The 19,331-nt window shown below is 45.5% G+C and overlaps 2 protein-coding genes across 4 annotated transcripts; one reads left to right on the plus strand and one right to left on the minus strand.

Annotated features, from left to right (window-relative positions):
* The first annotated feature begins 334 nt into the window (after positions 1-334).
* dctn1a (dynactin subunit 1a) lies at positions 335-15,270 on the plus strand. The gene is made up of 31 exons (XM_088990608.1): positions 335-449; positions 1,567-1,632; positions 1,711-1,905; positions 1,995-2,076; positions 2,162-2,193; positions 2,291-2,311; positions 2,758-2,781; positions 2,917-3,003; positions 3,214-3,360; positions 3,911-4,108; positions 4,168-4,372; positions 6,451-6,529; positions 6,605-6,764; positions 6,840-6,944; positions 7,019-7,210; positions 7,292-7,408; positions 7,475-7,627; positions 7,696-7,856; positions 7,935-8,103; positions 11,139-11,207; positions 11,284-11,496; positions 11,571-11,732; positions 11,814-11,945; positions 12,027-12,152; positions 12,220-12,362; positions 12,437-12,597; positions 12,706-12,827; positions 14,130-14,325; positions 14,418-14,491; positions 14,561-14,650; positions 14,743-15,270. Exons 2-31 carry the CDS (start codon positions 1,591-1,593, stop codon positions 14,881-14,883), a joined length of 3,798 nt encoding a protein of 1,265 aa, XP_088846734.1. The 5' UTR covers positions 335-449; positions 1,567-1,590; the 3' UTR covers positions 14,884-15,270.
* Positions 15,271-16,876: 1,606 nt separating this feature from the next.
* Positions 16,877-19,094, minus strand: fam113 (family with sequence similarity 113). Of its 3 annotated transcripts, XM_088990615.1 has the most exons (8): positions 18,973-19,094; positions 18,736-18,815; positions 18,418-18,650; positions 18,137-18,287; positions 17,768-18,008; positions 17,642-17,692; positions 17,436-17,570; positions 16,877-17,357 (listed from the first exon to the last, which is right to left on the minus strand). In XM_088990615.1, the coding sequence occupies exons 1-8, from the start codon at positions 19,043-19,045 to the stop codon at positions 17,176-17,178; spliced, it is 1,146 nt and encodes a 381-aa protein (XP_088846741.1). In that variant the 5' UTR covers positions 19,046-19,094; the 3' UTR covers positions 16,877-17,175. The 3 variants fall into 3 exon arrangements, with proteins under 3 accessions (XP_088846741.1, XP_088846740.1, XP_088846739.1); XM_088990614.1 differs by having other exon boundaries at positions 18,418-19,094; XM_088990613.1 differs by having other exon boundaries at positions 16,877-17,570; positions 18,418-19,094.
* Between the last annotated feature and the right edge of the window lie 237 nt (positions 19,095-19,331).

Raw genomic sequence — 19,331 nt, forward strand, 5'->3', positions numbered from 1 at the left:
TGAATGAATGAATGAATGAATGAATACATAAATACATAAATACATAAATACATACGTAAATAAAATTGAGACATACGCGTAGTGTCTATACTCGCCACAAGGGGCGCTGTTTTGTATTAACTTGTATTCTTGCCAGTCCACCGATAGTGAGGAATTGGAACATTGCTAAAAACTAAATTGTAATCTTGAATTTACAGAAAATATATATATATACACATTGTCAATAGACTATAAATAAATACATAGATAAATAAAAATTGGACCGTAATATTTCAATAACACGGTGCTCAGAAATCGTAACTACAGTCCCCTTTCCACACCAGAAGGTGGCGGTAGTACTCCAAACCATCACCGGCTAAAAGGCCATCGAAGAAGCAAAGCAAGGAAAAGACATAGGAAGCAACAAGAAAAACAGCTGGAAGCAACATTCCGAGGAGATACGCCTAAAGGTTGTATTTTACACGTGAGTGTGAAGAGGCGTCGTGTAAACTGCTCGTGTCTCGAGTGCTTTTCTTCTTATTGGCCGCCTTCCCCACCCAAATAAAAAGGCCCAGCGTTGCATTAGCTCTGCTGACATTAGCACAACAACCTTCAGACTGACACGGAGGAGGCGGCGGTGATGGAAACGCGTCTCCGATCGCCATTTAAACGGGAGTTCCCTGCACGATCCTTTTTGTTTTCATGAAAATCTTGTGAAACCAAGGACGTCGATTGACCTAACACAATCCACGAAGAACGATATTTTTAACAGAACGGTTGTGGCGTGGCCCGATTAATGTGATATAATTAATCGCGTTAATCACTAATCAGCACAATATTAGTGGTAGAATACGCGGTACGGAAAATGGATGGATGTATATGACTTGTTGCGATGTGGTGCAAATGACGCTGCATTCATCTGGGCTGTGACGTTTAGTGATGCTAGACTAGGGCCCCTCCTTTCAATGCTCGCCCTTTTCTGGATAGAGAAACCATTAGGATTATGAAGAAATAATACTTGAGTTGAGAAGTTTGGGGCGCAAGGGATCTCTAAACGACCGTGAATTTTTATTTAATGACCATGGCTATGAATAGGAGACATTCGTATACACCCCAAGTAAGTAACTCGACTGCATCAATCCTGACTAAAACGCGACATTTCATCATTTTAAATTCAAATAATTCATTAGGAGCACTCATCGCATTGTAGAAGTGCGACTCCTGTCTTTATGGTGACGAATGTGGTGAAAAAAGAGAATATTAAGCACATTTGACCAAATTTAGGAATAATATGAACACTGTGTTATTGCTCCTGCTCTTATGAAGAAGACCTTTTCAATCTGGTTTTCACCCCCGTGATCCAAGCCATTCGACGGCCTCTCTGTACATGACCCAAGTTCTTTTGAATGGGAGTCTTTGTGTGAACTGGGGCAAGATTTTATGTGCCCTACAGTGGTCGGTGACATGTAAAGGAAATGGTGTTCTCGGACCTTGTTCTGAAAAAAAAGGATCAAAATCTAAGGATGCGAAAATAATATTGACTACATTGGTGTCTGCTTTCTGTCCGCCGTTTCCACAACCCACCAGCTAACCAGCCCATTGATAAGCAGAATGAGCGGCGGGGGAACTGTGGAAAGTGGAAAACCCCCAAAGGTAATTTGCAAACATTGTCAGGAAGAAGATTTCAATGTTAAAAATATTCTGATGGAAATACCTGCCCCCTTCTCGTAGATTGGGTCTGTAGTGGAAGTGATCGGAAAAGGTCAGCGGGGCACCGTCGCTTTCATTGGAGCAACCCTCTTTGCCGCCGGGAAATGGGTGGGTGTCATCCTCAACGAACCCAAAGGCAAGAATGATGGCACCGTGCAGGGCAAACGCTACTTCACCTGTGAGGAAAACCACGGAATATTTATCAGACAGACTCAGGTTCGTAAGATGTCACATGTTACGTACGCGAGCGGCGATTTGCACCTTTTGAACTTGTGTCTTGGCGCGGCTCCGTATGGCCCGTGCAGATCCAGGTGGTGGATGACGGCCCGGGTGCATTATCCCCAGACACTTCTGAGTCGGGCGCTTCCAGGATCCAGAGACAAAAAGGTGACTGTTTTGTGCCATAACCTTGGACTCTTTCGCGGACGGATCCATAAAAGTTGGAATCAAACATGCGACTTTGTTTCACCAGATGTATCGGAGACTACCAAAATGGCGAAACAGGTATTCCACAATCATCATTGAGAGCAATTTATTATTTAATTTTTCATCATCAAACACAAAGCCAAATTGCCAAAATACTTTTTTATTTTTCCCCCAGACACCCTTGGGTGCAAAGAAGGTAGAAATGGTCCAGAGAAGTTTCCTTTTTTTAATGCTTTGCTTTGTGTTAACACCACCTGCATAACTATTAACATTCTTAATATTTTCCCTTAAAAAAAAAAAAAAAAAAAGCATTGATGCATGAGACTCCAAAAACAGGTTTTTCCTTTGGCTACGTGGTCCTGCATGTGAACCGCGTTGTTTTTGTTTGTGCAGTTTTTATTTTATAATTTTATAATTTTGTGGTGGTGAAAGCATGCACACATTGTCACGTAATTGTCACGGCATTTTGATGCCGTTGCATGAGGTTGCGCACTCATATTCCACTAGTGTTATTTGTGGAACTAACTGGGGGCTTAAAAAAATAACAGTCAATCTACACTCACATGGTTTGCTTTTCCTGTGTTACTAAACTCTTACCTTGCGACGCCGGCTGCGTGTGTGCGCATTCCTACTCTCCTCCAGCCCTCTGCCCGTCGTTCTACCAAGGTGAGCGAATGTTGACCGTTGCTCTTTTCGTACCAAGGCTCTCATTTTGCAAAAACGGAAAGGAAACGGAATTAAATCTGCGACACGTACTCAACACGCGTTGTAACACGTTGTTTGTGATCATAACCGTAGCAGTGGCGCACGTCAAAGCGTCTGGCGTCAGCCACCTCGCTCCCCTCCCTCTTGGTACGTCCCCCGGGCCGATGCCGGCTGCCTGTCATGGTATGCTCCGCCACGTCGCGTTTCACGGGAAGTGGTGAAGCGTCCGGTCCAGAGCACGGGTGCATTTGGCCTGTTTGGTTCAAAGATGGGGTTTATTTGATGAAGTCATTCCGAGGGGTTCGCGGCGGAGGGGGTAAAATGTTTGGTTGTAGTCGAATAAAGTATAAGAGAGCCGGTGATGTTTAACTCTACACATTTTTTTTTGACCAGATGTCCCGTGAAAATCTGTCCTACGGTGATGTCAGCGACATGGGCCTATCCTCCCTTCAGGGTGGGCCGGGCGCTCCCATGACGCCTCAGTTGGGCGCTCCGTCGTCCGAGGTAACTGCAACCTCTGCCCCAGCTACTCCGAGCAAGGTAGGTCCATCATACGAGATACAAAATTTGAGTCGACGTTATGCTGTCGGTCAAATTTTGACTCAACATGGATTCAATTTGCGGTATTTTAATTGAGCAAATACAGTCAAACCTGTGTTTTTGAATGTCTCGTTTCTTGACCAATTTGGTTTTCTACCATAAATAGTTTTTTTTATGCCTCGGTTTACAACAGAAAATCTGTTCTCGACTAAACTTAGCATACCTGAATGCACCACTCGACTCCCCTGCGCTTCCTTATGCGTCACTTCGTGTCGCGTCTCATTGTGACTGACGCATTATCTCCATGTCATGTTCCATTGTGACCAGGCGTATTTGTATTGTTCAATCACGATTAAAAAAAAATTGATGACATTTATCATAATGGAAAATGTTTCGGTTTTCGACCAAAACGTTTTTTGAACAGGTTTATGGAACAGATTATGGTGGAAAATCCAGGTTTGACTGTATGTCAAACCGATCGTTGAAATGCAACAAAAGCACCGCAAAATCTATAACTTGACCCACCCGGATCATCCGACACTCCTGCCAGGAGGAGGAATCCCTTCGCGCGCAGGTCAAGGACTTGGAGGAGAAACTGGAGACTCTGAAAGTGAAGCGGGTGGAGGACAAGGCAAAGCTGAAAGAACTGGAGAAGCACAAGATCCAACTGGAGCAGCTCCATGAGTGGAAAAGCAAGATGCAGGAGCAGCAGGCGGAGCTACAGAAGAATCTGAAAGAAGCCAAGAGGGTAACGTAATCGGTGACGGCCGTCGATTTGTCAAATTCCCAATGTTGTCCTTCCACCAGGAAGCGCGTGATGCTCAGGAGGCAAAGGACCGTTACATGGAGGAGATGTCAGACACCGCCGACGCCATCGAAATGGCCACCCTGGATAAAGAGATGGCCGAAGAACGTGCAGAGTCGCTGCAGGTGGAGGTGGAAACGCTGAAGGAGAAAGTGGAGGAGCTGTCCATGGACCTGGAGATCCTTCGACACGATATTTCAGAGAAAGGTCAGTTTTCCCCCTCAGAGGCTCGATTACTGCAATGCGCTTTTACTTTGAAGTCAGCCAATCCCCAATGAAGCGTCTCCAGCTGGTGCAGAATGCTGCTTCTCGCCTCTTGACTGGTACTCATAAGACGGAGCACATACAGTAACTTCTACTCTGGCATGCCTTCACTGGCACCCTATACATTTTAGAATTATTTTCAAGATGACAGCGATACCTCAGCTTACGAACGCTTTAGCTCACGAACTTTTCGCCTTACGAACATTAAATTTGCAAGAATATAGTCTTGGCATAATCGAAAGACATGAACGAGGTGTGCGTTGGTGTGACTTAGCCTTCCCAGGACCAGTATGCTAAGTCGACCATTGTTACGTGTGGCTAAGGGTGTTTCTGTGTTGTCTAAGCAACGGTCTCAGGCAATAGAAGAGGTTGAAAAACTTCTGTTGGTTTAGATTAACGAAAAGCAGCTAGCAGGGGACCGTGTGGGTATTATCGCCGAAAAAGCACGGCAACTTCACTCTGATATCATCAGCATGCAACTACATCAACAACCATCACAAAGGTAAATAAAACAACTTTATTATACAGTACAGTTTATTTCTTTGATTACAATCCAATAGCACATTTATTATACATCAAATAAGGTATATTTTGTGTCATTTTAAGGCTTATTTAGGAGGAAATTATGTTTTATGGGGACCTGGGAACGGATTATTCTGAATTTTAATAGTATCTTATGCAAAATAAATGTTTGGCAGACAAACTTTTCGCCTTACACACACTTTCTGGGAACCAATTAAGTTCAGAAGCTGAGGTATCACTGTATTTGTTTTCAAATCTTGAAATGGACATTGCTCCTCTGAGCTCGTCCACCCCTACACACCTTCCCGGTGCCTCAGGTCTGCGAACCAGACATTATTTGATTTGCCAAAAACTAAACGGAGGCTCAGAGGGGATGGAGCCTTTTCCGTTGCTGGTCCCACTCGCTGTCATGACCTGCCACTCAACATTCAGCAAGCCCCCCTTGCTGCCCATCTTTAAACGACAACCGACGTCTCCGGACAAGTTGTGTCCATAATTTGTAAAATGGCTTGAAATGACTTCTACTGAGCGTATTTTACAAAGATTCCGCCTCATATAGTGATATTTTACGTTTTAAGACTTGCGCTGAATATTCCGGAAGTCTTGTTTTTGAGTTGGTGACGAGTCCTCACCCTACATCACTGAAGGAACGCCCCTGACCGAAACCAGGACACATTGTAGCAGTCCTTCCATCACGTCAATGCATTTTGCTGTACTTGTTTGGTCTGAAAACTTCGTGTTGCAACAAAAAGAGGCAGAAGAGGGCGACAAAGCTCCGTGTAAGGAATTTTTCAGCCCGTTTCGCCATGCTGATTCATTCCTTACACGGAGCTTTGTCGCCATTTTCTGCCTCTTTTTTAGTGCTTAGTGCTTTTTTAGTGCTACATTAGTGCTACATTCCCCCTCTATTGCCTTAAAATGGCACGGAATAAATTATTTAATCAATTACAAACATGTATGCTTTCCTCTTCAGAACTATTTGAATCATATTCATAACTGGATGAGTAACAAGAAAGCATATTATCTGAATCTGAAGCCATTGTTTTGATTCTCCAGCAAGGCAAGACGTCTTGGGGTGACGCCACGAACAAGGGGGCGGGACCTCTGATACTGGCCACTTCCAGGTTCATTTTTTCGCAGATTTTGGAAACTTTACGTCATTTTTATTGGTGTTTTGCATTTGAATAAAAATATCATACTGCATGTTTTGGGTATTTTAGATGCTATAAAACGTTTTTCTGATATCAGGTAGGAAACAAAAAAGTGATGTCGGTTGTCCTTTAAAACCCGTCTCAAAACTCACTTGTACTCTTTGGCCTTGGCTTTCTACCATCTTTGTGACTGGTTTATTTCCTGTATATGATAGTTGTCCATGTTAAGCACTTTGTTGCAGCTTCAGCTGTTGTAAAAGCGCTATAAAAATCAATATGTATTGTATTGTTTTCCACCACGTGCAAACATGTCATCGCCGACCGACATGCTCCGCGTTTCTCCATCAGGCTCTGACGGTGCCGCCTCCACCTACCACGTGAAACAGATAGAGGAGCAGAACGGCAAGCTGAAGGAAGCCTTGGTCAGGTGAGGTCAGACATGCAACAATTCCAAAACAAAAAAGCAGATCTAACTCAGTTGGTTTGATTTTTTTTTCCTTAGGATGCGTGACCTGTCTGCCTCTGAGAAACAGGAGCACGTGAAGCTGCAGAAACAGATGGAGAAGAAGAATACCGAGATGGAGACCCTGAGGACTCAGAAGGAAAAACTGCAAGTGGAGGTCAAGCAGGCCGAGGCCACAGTCGATGAACTGAAGGAGCAGGTCAAAGTCGCAAAACCATTCCCAAACGCTTTCTCCATCCAGCCGGGGTCTGAGTTTCCATGTTTCGCTTTCCAGGTGGACGCCGCTCTGGGATCAGAGGAGATGGTGGAGACCTTGACGGAGAGGAACTTAGACTTGGAGGAGAAAGTCAGAGAGCTGAGAGAAACGGTTACCGATCTGGTCAGTCTGGTTTCGAACGGATATTATTCACCCCCGCCGCCGCTCGCCGCCGAGTCATCTTTGCGCTTCGACAGGAAGCGATCAACGAAATGAACGACGAGCTCCAGGAGAACGCCAGGGAGACCGAAATGGAGCTGAGGGAGCAGCTGGACCTGAGCGGCGCCAAAGTCCGAGAGGCGGACAAGAGGGTGGAGGCTGCCCAGGAGATGGTGGCCGATTACCAGCACACCATCAACAAATACAGAGAACTCACGAACAGACTTCAGGTGGGCGCGGATCCCGGGCGGTTGCTGTCGCGCGGTTGCTGCGAGCTTGATTTATTAATTTTTTTGTTTGGCGCAACCCAGGAGGCCAACAAAGAGCTCCTGACGCAACAGAACGAAAATAGCGAACAGATTCAACAACCTCCCGCAGAACTGTTCGACTTCAAGATCAAGTTCGCGGAGACGAAGGCGTACGCCAAGGTAAGGTGAAGGACGACGTTTCGGCAAAGTAAAATGAAAAAATAATGATGTAATGCGTCTTTTCAGGCCATCGAGATGGAGCTGAGAAAAATGGAAGTGGCTCAACTCAACCGTGAGGTGTCCTTGCTCACCTCCTTCATGCCGGACTCCTTCCTCCGTCACGGCGGAGACCATCACTGCATCATGGTCCTCCTCCTCATCCCCAGGATCATTTGCAAGGTTGGGAGATTCTTTCAATGCAGTCGCCGATCAGGTTTCTGTAGCCTTTGCCATACCCTCCGCGATAGGCGGAGCTAATCAGCAAACAGGCGCAGGAGAAATTCGATTTAAATGGGAACTTGGCTCAAGGCGCGGCGCTCAAAGGGCCACCGGGAGATCAACGCAGTTTTGCTTCGGGGCTCGTGTACTCCCTCAGCTTGCTCCAGGCCACCTTGCACAAATACGAACAGTAAGCAGTCACGTCGTACATTTCCGGAGATGACGAGAACCGCCCGTTGAACCGAATCCGTCCACCGTCCGATTGCAGGGCTATGAATATGTGCTCAGTGGAAGTTTTCAAGCGCATGGGTACGCTCTACTCGGAGATGAGTTTTCATGAAAACTCCCTGGATTACCTCATCGACCTGCTGCACAAGGACCAGTTGGACGAGACGGTTCAGGTGGGACCGCTGACCAAGGCCATCAAATATTACCAGGTAACAAAAATCTACCGCTACGTTTCATGATCGTCCTCTCACACCGTAAAAGAATCTTAGCGGATCCTTTTTACAAATCGTTCCAGCAATTGTACGGTGTTCATCTATCATACCACAAAGAGGACTGCACCGTGCAGCTATCCGACCACATAAAGGTACCGGTTTTCCTTTTGCGGTGCAGTTTTAGGATTTGATCCCGGACCCACGTTAAAGCCACCTTCTGACCTTCAGTTTACCCAGAGTGCTTTGGACTGTATGAGCGTGGAGGTGGCCCGCCTGCGTGGCTTCCTCGCTACGGGTCAGCAGAACTCGACTCTGGCGGTTCTCCTCAAGGACCTGGACACATCCTGCTCGGACATTAAACAGTTTTGCAAAAAAATCCGCCGCCGGATGCCCGGAACGGAAGCTGTAGCAGCACCGGTCGCTCTCAATTTTGGACCGCAGGTTAGAACCCGCCAACGGGTGCTTACTTGCAACAAGTACTTGAGCGGAAAAATGTGGCCCCCATTGTCCATCAGGTGTCCGAGGCGCTAACCGAGTGCAGGCGGCAGCTGACCCGCGTGGTGGCGGTGCTCCAGGAGGTGGCGGCGTCCGGAGCTCAGATGGCGGCGCCGCTGGGTGAACAGGAAGGACTCAATCCGCTCAAATTGGAGGATGTGGCATGCCAGGCTGTGGAACAGGTCGGGAATGCTCTGGAATGTTCAATTTGGGTGCAACCGGGTCACCGGCCTGAAAGAAAACCCTTCCTCCTTGCCGCAAAGGTGTACGGCGCCCACGGTCTGAAAGGCACAGAGTGCCTGCGTCAATCTTGCGGCGCTATTGTGGCTACCATGAACAAGATGGCCACCGCCATGCAGGAAGGAGAGTACGATGCCGACAAACCGCAGGCAAAGGTACATGCGTGCCTCTTCACGTTTTTGACGACTCAGTACACGTAGGTATTTTAGAATTGGGTCACGTGATTTGAATCTCAGAATCCTCCGGTGGTAACGAGAGCAGCCACGGTTAGAGCTGAGATGACCGATGCGGAAGGCCTGGGAGTGAAGCTGGAGGACAGAGAAGCGGCCATCAAGGAGTTGAAGAAATCCCTCAAGATCAAGGTGGGCACGGCGCAAAATGCCAGCCAGCACGGTGCGCAAGCTCAAAGAATCATTCATTTTCTTTCTTGCAGGGAGAAGAGCTGAGTGAGGCCAACGTACGTCTCAGCCTGCTGGAGAAGAAACTCGACACGTCCACCAAGGACGCGGATGAGCGTGTGGAGAAGATCCAGACCAGGCTGGACAAGAACCTCGACTTGCTGAAGAAGAAAGAAAAGTGAGACCAGTGTTGGATTTGTCAAATTCCCAATGTTGTCCTTCCACCAGGAAGCGCGTGATGCTCAGGAGGCAAAGGACCGTTACATGGAGGAGATGTCAGACACCGCCGACGCCATCGAAATGGCCACCCTGGATAAAGAGATGGCCGAAGAACGTGCAGAGTCGCTGCAGGTGGAGGTGGAAACGCTGAAGGAGAAAGTGGAGGAGCTGTCCATGGACCTGGAGATCCTTCGACACGATATTTCAGAGAAAGGTCAGTTTTCCCCCTCAGAGGCTCGATTACTGCAATGCGCTTTTACTTTGAAGTCAGCCAATCCCCAATGAAGCGTCTCCAGCTGGTGCAGAATGCTGCTTCTCGCCTCTTGACTGGTACTCATAAGACGGAGCACATACAGTAACTTCTACTCTGGCATGCCTTCACTGGCACCCTATACATTTTAGAATTATTTTCAAGATGACAGCGATACCTCAGCTTACGAACGCTTTAGCTCACGAACTTTTCGCCTTACGAACATTAAATTTGCAAGAATATAGTCTTGGCATAATCGAAAGACATGAACGAGGTGTGCGTTGGTGTGACTTAGCCTTCCCAGGACCAGTATGCTAAGTCGACCATTGTTACGTGTGGCTAAGGGTGTTTCTGTGTTGTCTAAGCAACGGTCTCAGGCAATAGAAGAGGTTGAAAAACTTCTGTTGGTTTAGATTAACGAAAAGCAGCTAGCAGGGGACCGTGTGGGTATTATCGCCGAAAAAGCACGGCAACTTCACTCTGATATCATCAGCATGCAACTACATCAACAACCATCACAAAGGTAAATAAAACAACTTTATTATACAGTACAGTTTATTTCTTTGATTACAATCCAATAGCACATTTATTATACATCAAATAAGGTATATTTTGTGTCATTTTAAGGCTTATTTAGGAGGAAATTATGTTTTATGGGGACCTGGGAACGGATTATTCTGAATTTTAATAGTATCTTATGCAAAATAAATGTTTGGCAGACAAACTTTTCGCCTTACACACACTTTCTGGGAACCAATTAAGTTCAGAAGCTGAGGTATCACTGTATTTGTTTTCAAATCTTGAAATGGACATTGCTCCTCTGAGCTCGTCCACCCCTACACACCTTCCCGGTGCCTCAGGTCTGCGAACCAGACATTATTTGATTTGCCAAAAACTAAACGGAGGCTCAGAGGGGATGGAGCCTTTTCCGTTGCTGGTCCCACTCGCTGTCATGACCTGCCACTCAACATTCAGCAAGCCCCCCTTGCTGCCCATCTTTAAACGACAACCGACGTCTCCGGACAAGTTGTGTCCATAATTTGTAAAATGGCTTGAAATGACTTCTACTGAGCGTATTTTACAAAGATTCCGCCTCATATAGTGATATTTTACGTTTTAAGACTTGCGCTGAATATTCCGGAAGTCTTGTTTTTGAGTTGGTGACGAGTCCTCACCCTACATCACTGAAGGAACGCCCCTGACCGAAACCAGGACACATTGTAGCACTCGGAGATGAGTTTTCATGAAAACTCCCTGGATTACCTCATCGACCTGCTGCACAAGGACCAGTTGGACGAGACGGTTCAGGTGGGACCGCTGACCAAGGCCATCAAATATTACCAGGTAACAAAAATCTACCGCTACGTTTCATGATCGTCCTCTCACACCGTAAAAGAATCTTAGCGGATCCTTTTTACAAATCGTTCCAGCAATTGTACGGTGTTCATCTATCAGACCACAAAGAGGACTGCACCGTGCAGCTATCCGACCACATAAAGGTACCGGTTTTCCTTTTGCGGTGCAGTTTTAGGATTTGATCCCGGACCCACGTTAAAGCCACCTTCTGACCTTCAGTTTACCCAGAGTGCTTTGGACTGTATGAGCGTGGAGGTGGCCCGCCTGCGTGGCTTCCTCGCTACGGGTCAGCAGAACTCGACTCTGGCGGTTCTCCTCAAGGACCTGGACACATCCTGCTCGGACATTAAACAGTTTTGCAAAAAAATCCGCCGCCGGATGCCCGGAACGGAAGCTGTAGCAGCACCGGTCGCTCTTAATTTTGGACCGCAGGTTAGAACCCGCCAACGGGTGCTTACTTGCAACAAGTACTTGAGCGGAAAAATGTGGCCCCCATTGTCCATCAGGTGTCCGAGGCGCTAACCGAGTGCAGGCGGCAGCTGACCCGCGTGGTGGCGGTGCTCCAGGAGGTGGCGGCGTCCGGAGCTCAGATGGCGGCGCCGCTGGGTGAACAGGAAGGACTCAATCCGCTCAAATTGGAGGATGTGGCATGCCAGGCTGTGGAACAGGTCGGGAATGCTCTGGAATGTTCAATTTGGGTGCAACCGGGTCACCGGGCTGAAAGAAAACCCTTCCTCCTTGCCGCAAAGGTGTACGGCGCCCACGGTCTGAAAGGCACAGAGTGCCTGCGTCAATCTTGCGGCGCTATTGTGGCTACCATGAACAAGATGGCCACCGCCATGCAGGAAGGAGAGTACGATGCCGACAAACCGCAGGCAAAGGTACATGCGTGCCTCTTCACGTTTTTGACGACTCAGTACACGTAGGTATTTTAGAATTGGGTCACGTGATTTGAATCTCAGAATCCTCCGGTGGTAACGAGAGCAGCCACGGTTAGAGCTGAGATGACCGATGCGGAAGGCCTGGGAGTGAAGCTGGAGGACAGAGAAGCGGCCATCAAGGAGTTGAAGAAATCCCTCAAGATCAAGGTGGGCACGGCGCAAAATGTCAGCACGGTGCGCAAGCTCAAAGAATCATTCATTTTCTTTCTTGCAGGGAGAAGAGCTGAGTGAGGCCAACGTACGTCTCAGCCTGCTGGAGAAGAAACTCGACACGTCCACCAAGGACGCGGATGAGCGTGTGGAGAAGATCCAGACCAGGCTGGACAAGAACCTCGACTTGCTGAAGAAGAAAGAAAAGTGAGACCAGTGTTGGTTTTCGTGTGCCAGGGTCGTCTGTGTGTCACTCACAGCCACCCCCCCTCCCCACACAGAGAATTTGAAGAGACGATGGATGCGCTCCAAGCCGACATCGACCAACTGGAAGCCGAGAAAGACGAGTTGAAACAGCGCGTCCATAGCCAATCGAAGATGACCATCGAGGGCTTGCGGGGTGTTCCTGCTTCAGGGATGGCTTCCATAATTCACGGAGGAGGTGCCCCCTCCCTCCCGTTTTTTTGTTTTGTATTGTTTAAACGTCACAGATGAAAGTCGTTTGCTTTTTCAACCTTGAATCATTCTGGTCGAATCTCCAATCCCACAGTGGATATGTCCCAATCCTTGGCGGGTCCCGTGCAAGTGGTGGACTCTCCTCTCCTCCAGCAGCAGCTTGAAGCTCAGAGATTGGGCCTGAAACACCTCAAGAATGAAAATATCAGACTGAAGGTGTCCTTGGAGAACATTAAAAACACACGCGCGCGCACACACACACACACACACTGATAGATACAGAGAGATGCATAAAAATGTGTATCTAGAGAGACAGATCTAGATACAAACGGATCAGTGATATCTCGGCTTACGAACGCTTTAGCTAACTAACTTCTCGCCTTACGAACATTAAATTCGCGAGAATATAATCTTGGCATACAAACTTTTTCGGGAAACACACGGAGCGCCACAATGAGTGATGTGTCGTTCGTGAACGAGCCAGTTCTTGGCGCTCTTAACAAGAAGCTGAAAATGGCAGCCAACCTTTTTTTTCCTCTACTCCCCGCCCCCAGTATTCGGTTAAAGCCGCATGTGATTGGTCAAGATCCGTGGTAGAGGAGAGAGGGGACACGCGCAACAGGATACATGCAGCAGGGGGGAGGGGTTAGTGTGCTCACAGCATGCTATGAGCACACGACACAGGAAAGGCAGATGACAGAGCTTGAAACAAAAAAAAAGTGGAAAAAAAAATCAAACGTGAAAGGTGAGAAAATGGATAGAAAACAGTGAAATTTGGACTCGTTTCCACTTTATTGATAGTTCAAAGGCAGAGTGTAGACTGCAAGGTTAAAATATCCCATCAATCAGGCTCCACAAATAACCCGCACAAGCCATCTGTACAATTTCAAAAGAAAAGACAAACAAGGGAACCAGCTATTAATGAAGTTTCTAGCGTGTCTGCCTGCATCTGTTGCAACATCACAACTTCCAAGATGTACAACCCAGAGCTCCTTGAGACACTTTATGCGAAAAGCTATCCATTCCATCAAGCCATCAACGACCATCACAAAGGTAAATAAGACAACTTTATTATACAGTACAGTTTCTTTAAATATAATACAATAACACATTTATTATACAAAAACATAAGGTATATTTTGTGTAGTTTTAAGGCTTATTTAGTTGAAAATTGTGTTTTATGGGGACATGGGAACGGATTATTATCATTTTAATGGTTTCCTATGGGAAATGAATGTTTGGAATACACACTTTTCACCTGACACACTTTCTGGGAACCAATTAAGTTCGTAAGCCAAGGTATCAGTGTATATACAATTAGTCTGTGTAAGCTCTCAGTCGTACAGGAGTGGTCCATCGATGAGAAGGTTTCCTTCTCATCGATGGACCACTCCTGTACGACTGAGAGCTTACACAGACGGCTGAATATATACAATTAGATAGAGACATGCGGATAGCATTTTTGTTTTTATGGAATCATTTTCTATTGGCTTGACCACAACAGCGTTTTCCATTCAGGCAGAGAAGATGAGAGCCCAGCTGGCCTCCCTCCCTCCACTGTGCCTGGCTAAACTGCCCCAGGTGTCCAAAGAGAGCTCCATGCCACCGGACGGACTGAATATGGGCATCTACCGCCGCACAGACCAGCTGCTGGCGACTCTTCTCAAGCTGAGTGCAGAAGTAAAAGTGGTGGACATCACTGGGAAAACATCCGGTACGGGGACACATCTGATTCTTGTCCGCCAACCCAATCAGCCTTCATATCCTCAACGCTGACGTTTTTTCCCCCCTTTCATTTTTCTCCAGTCAGCGCCAGCGCACAGCTGTTGGAGCAAACTACCCGATTGCACAACCTCAGCAATGCTCTCTCCAAGCTGAAGGTAACAAAAAAATATAATAATAATAAGAATAAACACATGTATGCATAACGCTTGCATATTTTTTTCCAGGGGGAAGTAGCTGAACACATCGTGTCCAATCAGCATGGTGCAAAAGTTGCTTCCGACTTTGCAACCTTCCCAGTTTCTTCTTTTGTCAAAGTATAATCAAAAACCACACTACCACGCACGCGCGCGCGCACACACACACACACACACACACGTGAATAACCCCCAATTGTCTCTAACCTTAGGCAAAGGAGGAGGAGAAGAAGGGCGGGACGGTGTTTGTGGGCCGCATTGCCATTCCTTGCACTCGTGGACAAGAGCAAGTCCACCGTCTGGTCCTGTCGCAGCAGCAACTGCACCAAGTGCATCGACTCCTCATGGGCTGAAGGGACTCTCTGTTTCTTGTAATTCCTTTCGGGTTCTACTTTGCTTTTTTTTGTACGGTTAAGACACGATGAGCACTCAATAATGACATTGATGAAGACGTGATCATTTGGAAAAGCTCCAAAAGAATTAAGTGTCATTTTTTTTCTCACATTTTCACTTTACAGGGGTTATTATGAGGTTGTTTTGTACTCTGTGTACCAAATACACTCCCCCATGTTTGATGTACAATGTCACTAATAAAAAGCAACCACTTGTCAAATGAACTTTTTTTTTTTTTTCAGTGAATAAAAATAATTGGAAACATTCTCTACATACTATTCATGACGTGATGGTTTGTATTATGTATCATATTCAAATGTATTTTTAAAGACAAGACTGCTGCTTTAAAATAAACTGAAATTTAAGTGATTGGTTGAATTTACATTCAAAATGCTATCATTCTCTGCAATAGTTCTTTGTTTTAATTGTCATCCATCTTTTCATCAGGAATGCACGATAATTTGGGCAGCAAATTAATATTTTGTATTTAAATAAGATTTCTAATGTACTGTACACTCAAACCTCGGTTTTCGGTCATAACCCGTTCCAGAAACCTGTTTGAAAACCAAAACATTTCCCATTATAATTAATCAATGTCTGCTTTTTTTTTTTTATCGTGACTGAAAAATATACAAACACGCTTGCTCATAATGGAACGCCACACGAGGATAATGTGTTGGTCGCATGGAAGTGATGTATAAGGAAGCGGAGGGCAGTCGAGTGGTGCATTCAGGTGCCCTCAGTTTGGCCAAGGTAAACCAAGGCATAAAGAAAAACTACGCTTTTGGTTGAAAAACAAATTTGTCGGGAACCGAGACGTTTGAAAACCCACGTTTGTCTATATTGGCTTTACGGGAAATTAGAAGGCCGTATGCAATTTTTTTTAGCTGGTGACAATGCACCCTGAGGCGAATGCTCAGTCTTTCTGGGGGATTTTTTTAATCCAGATTTGCCAATTTACGGCCCCCCAGCAAGCTCAGCAATAGGGACTAAGCAGCGTGAATAATTTCAATGAGTCTCAATGTACATTTGTGCATATATATATATATATATATATATATATATATATATATATATATATATATATATATATATATATTAAAGTCTATTATTTTATCGGTTATATTGATAGTACTGCTTATTACGATACTATTTCTATGAACGCACGGAGAAAATATACATGCCGCAGGATCGTATACAGTGAGACCTCAATTTACGAACTTAATTGGTTCCCAGACAGTGTGTAAGGCGAAAAGTGTGTATCTAAAAAAAAATTCCCATAGGAAACCATTAAAATAGGAATAATCCGTTCCCGGGTTTCCATAAAATATACTTTTCAACTAAATAAGCCTTAAAACTACACACAACATACCTTATTCTATGTATAATAAATGTGCTATTGTATTGTAATGAAAGAAATACACTGCATTGTATCATAAAGTCACTTTATTTACATTTGTGATGGTCATTGATGGCTTGATGGAATGGCGTTGGAGGTCGAAGGTCAAAGGGAATTGCTGTTTGGAAAGAGTCACATTCCATAAGGACTGTAATTAAAGAAATAAACTGCTATAAAATAAAGTGTTATTTACCTTTCTGATGGTCGTTGATGGCTTATGGAAGGAGAGTCACCTTCCATAAGGACTGTTGGTAACTTAACCTCTGGTGCTGTTCGGTCGTGTGCTCCCGCCGAAGATCACTCCGCCAGCCGTGGTGAGTGTGTATTATGAAAATAGTGCTTATTATAAGGTTTAATTTTCACAAATGTGACGTTTGTAAGACGAAAAGTTTGTAAGATAAGGTGTTTGTAAGTTGAGGTCTCACTGTATGTCGATAGTCTGGTTATATCGATATTTTTTCCGACTCCCGAGAATATCGATATAACGAGACTTTACTGTATATATATATATATATATATATATATATATATATATATATATATATATATATATATATATATATATTTAGATTAATTCATTTGACCTTTGTGTTGTGACCATTTATTATTTTGTTGTTTTTTTACTTCAAGATGGCGCTATGAGAGTGGCTGCCTTTACAGCAGGTCGTGTATTTTGTTTTTGCTGATGTGAAAATTTCTCCACTTTGAGACAAATAAAGGCTCATCTAATCTACATCCACCTTCACTGTGACACCGCACAACCTCACAGACTTGGAAAAAAAAAGTTTACGCTGGAAGGGCACTTTTAATAAGAAATGCGCGTTAAAACAACATCATATATAAAACTAATAATTCAATGTATGTGACAATCGTGTGAGAACTGACCCCAAAATATTTTTTGTCCTCTTTGACGCAGATGACAATGAGCTCCCCCCTCGTAGGATGTGTAGTAATGGTAATCGGGCCGGTGATGAGTATACGGCATGTAGTGGTGTCTGGCATGCCTCATCCTCATCACATAGGGCCCGTTGTAATCTGGAACACGGAGAAGGGGCTGCTGAGTGCACACGTCAAACAGGCGGCACCAGAATGTGATGAATGGGCGTTGCGCACCATTGAATAGAGAGCCACGATGACCAAAAGGGAGGTCAGCAAAGCGGTAGTCCCGGTGTGGCGGCGGGTGAGCTTCAAAGTCCGTCAAGCCACCGTGGAAAGGACGAGGCGACCAGGTGATCCTTTGGGGCCTCACTGTGGGACGGAATGAAGAAAGATGCATTATGGAAAGTCCACAGATGATTTCACTACGACTTGTATCTTACCATGACGATTAATTTCCGTTGCTTGCAGTGGACGGGAGAACGAGATATCGACTAAAAGAACAACAACTTGGAGTGAGTCGGGATTGAATGAAAGCAGCCGCCTTTTCAATGCGCCTTCATCATCACCAAGAGAACGAAGCGGCAACTCCACGCCCCAAGCGTCAGCGGCGTGCAGCGACAGAAGGGTGCTGATTTGGCGGTGGGCCAGGGCATTCCAGTGGATGCCGTCGTTGGTACGGTGCTGCAGGGAGAAGCGGAAGTGGAAGTGGAGGTCCAGCACGTCCACCTTGAAGGCTTCAGCCAGGACGCCGCTGTAGAAGTTGGCTTCGATCACGTCATGACGTAGATGGGATGCCTTGTGTGAGATCTGCTTTGGGGGAAAGGCAACAATGCTGACTTCCCTCGTTCAAATTCAAAGTAATTAGTGATTTGTAATGTTGTGTGCAGCGGGTTTCCCGTTTTACCGCCCTGAGTAGAATTTCAATGATACTGTACCTCTGGAACCAAGAATCCCCCTCTTATACGATCTCCCAGGGGCATGGTGAGGTTCCATATGACCAAGCTTTCTTCCGGCAGAATCCCAAGCAGGTCTTCAAAGAATCGATTGAGGTTGTCCTTGTACCCATCCACCCATTGTGACTGGTACCTATAAAGAGGTTCGGTTCAAACCAAGTTAGTGGCCATCATTGGGATGTTTGAAAGCAAACCGCCCCAAAAGATGCGAAAATAAAAGATTCGGATGCTCAACGACCTCAAAGATAAGCTTTGAAGCTTACCTGGAAATGTCCCAAACACAGGAGTTAACGATGACTAAATCTGGTTTCAGCCCGTGCCGCAAGTCCTCCATGATGCTCTTCATGTAGTCCGAGTAGATGCGCGTCACAAAGTAGAAGCGGACCAGGTGGTGGTGGGACTGATACTGTCGGACCTCACGGTATCCCGTTCCGTTGTGCATCTGGTTCAAGCAACCTCCTTCCACCAGGCAGTCCTGCTCGAAGCTCATCTCACCCTGCGGAGAGATAGAAAGTGAGAGCAACAGGAAATAGGACATGTTGTACACACATGCAAAAGGGGAATTCATCATGATGACTTGCTTTTCTTTTGAGTTGGGCAGCGTGGAGGTATCCATCCTTCTGTAAAAGCACCACAAGGTCTTTGTAGATGGACCGCTGAACTGGTGATATATATAGAGGTCGATACACATTCATCAGGGGACGAGATTTAGTTATATATAAAATTAAAATCAGGCCTCTCAATCCGGATACGTTTTATGCTCAAATTTGCAACTCATTTTACATGTGAGGAAGAATAAATACAAGTGAAATACTTACTAGAGTCTCCCAACACCACAATGAATTTGTTGTGGAAAAGTTGGCTGGCAATCTGGTGGTTGACAAACTTCATTTCGTCCTTGTTTTAAAAAATTAGAAATTAAAAAAAGGAAACATAGAAAGACGATTCTTTTCCAATGGGAGGCTTATACTAATTTTACGTTTCATTGCGATAAAAATGATAATTGTACCGTCACTGCATGCGATTGCTACTAGCAACCTTGCTAACTAGCTAACGAACAACTAACTTTACCTCATTAGCTCCGTAGTTTCTTATATCCTGTTTTATTGAATTAGACACCAGTTTAATGGGGTATCACGCTCAAATTATGTGAAAAACACAAAATTCTGCCATTGTA

This window comes from Hippocampus bargibanti, linkage group LG02, assembly GCF_051943395.1.
Source record: "Hippocampus bargibanti isolate YZ-2025 linkage group LG02, ASM5194339v1, whole genome shotgun sequence".
In the NCBI taxonomy this organism is placed as follows: Eukaryota; Metazoa; Chordata; class Actinopteri; order Syngnathiformes; family Syngnathidae; genus Hippocampus; species Hippocampus bargibanti.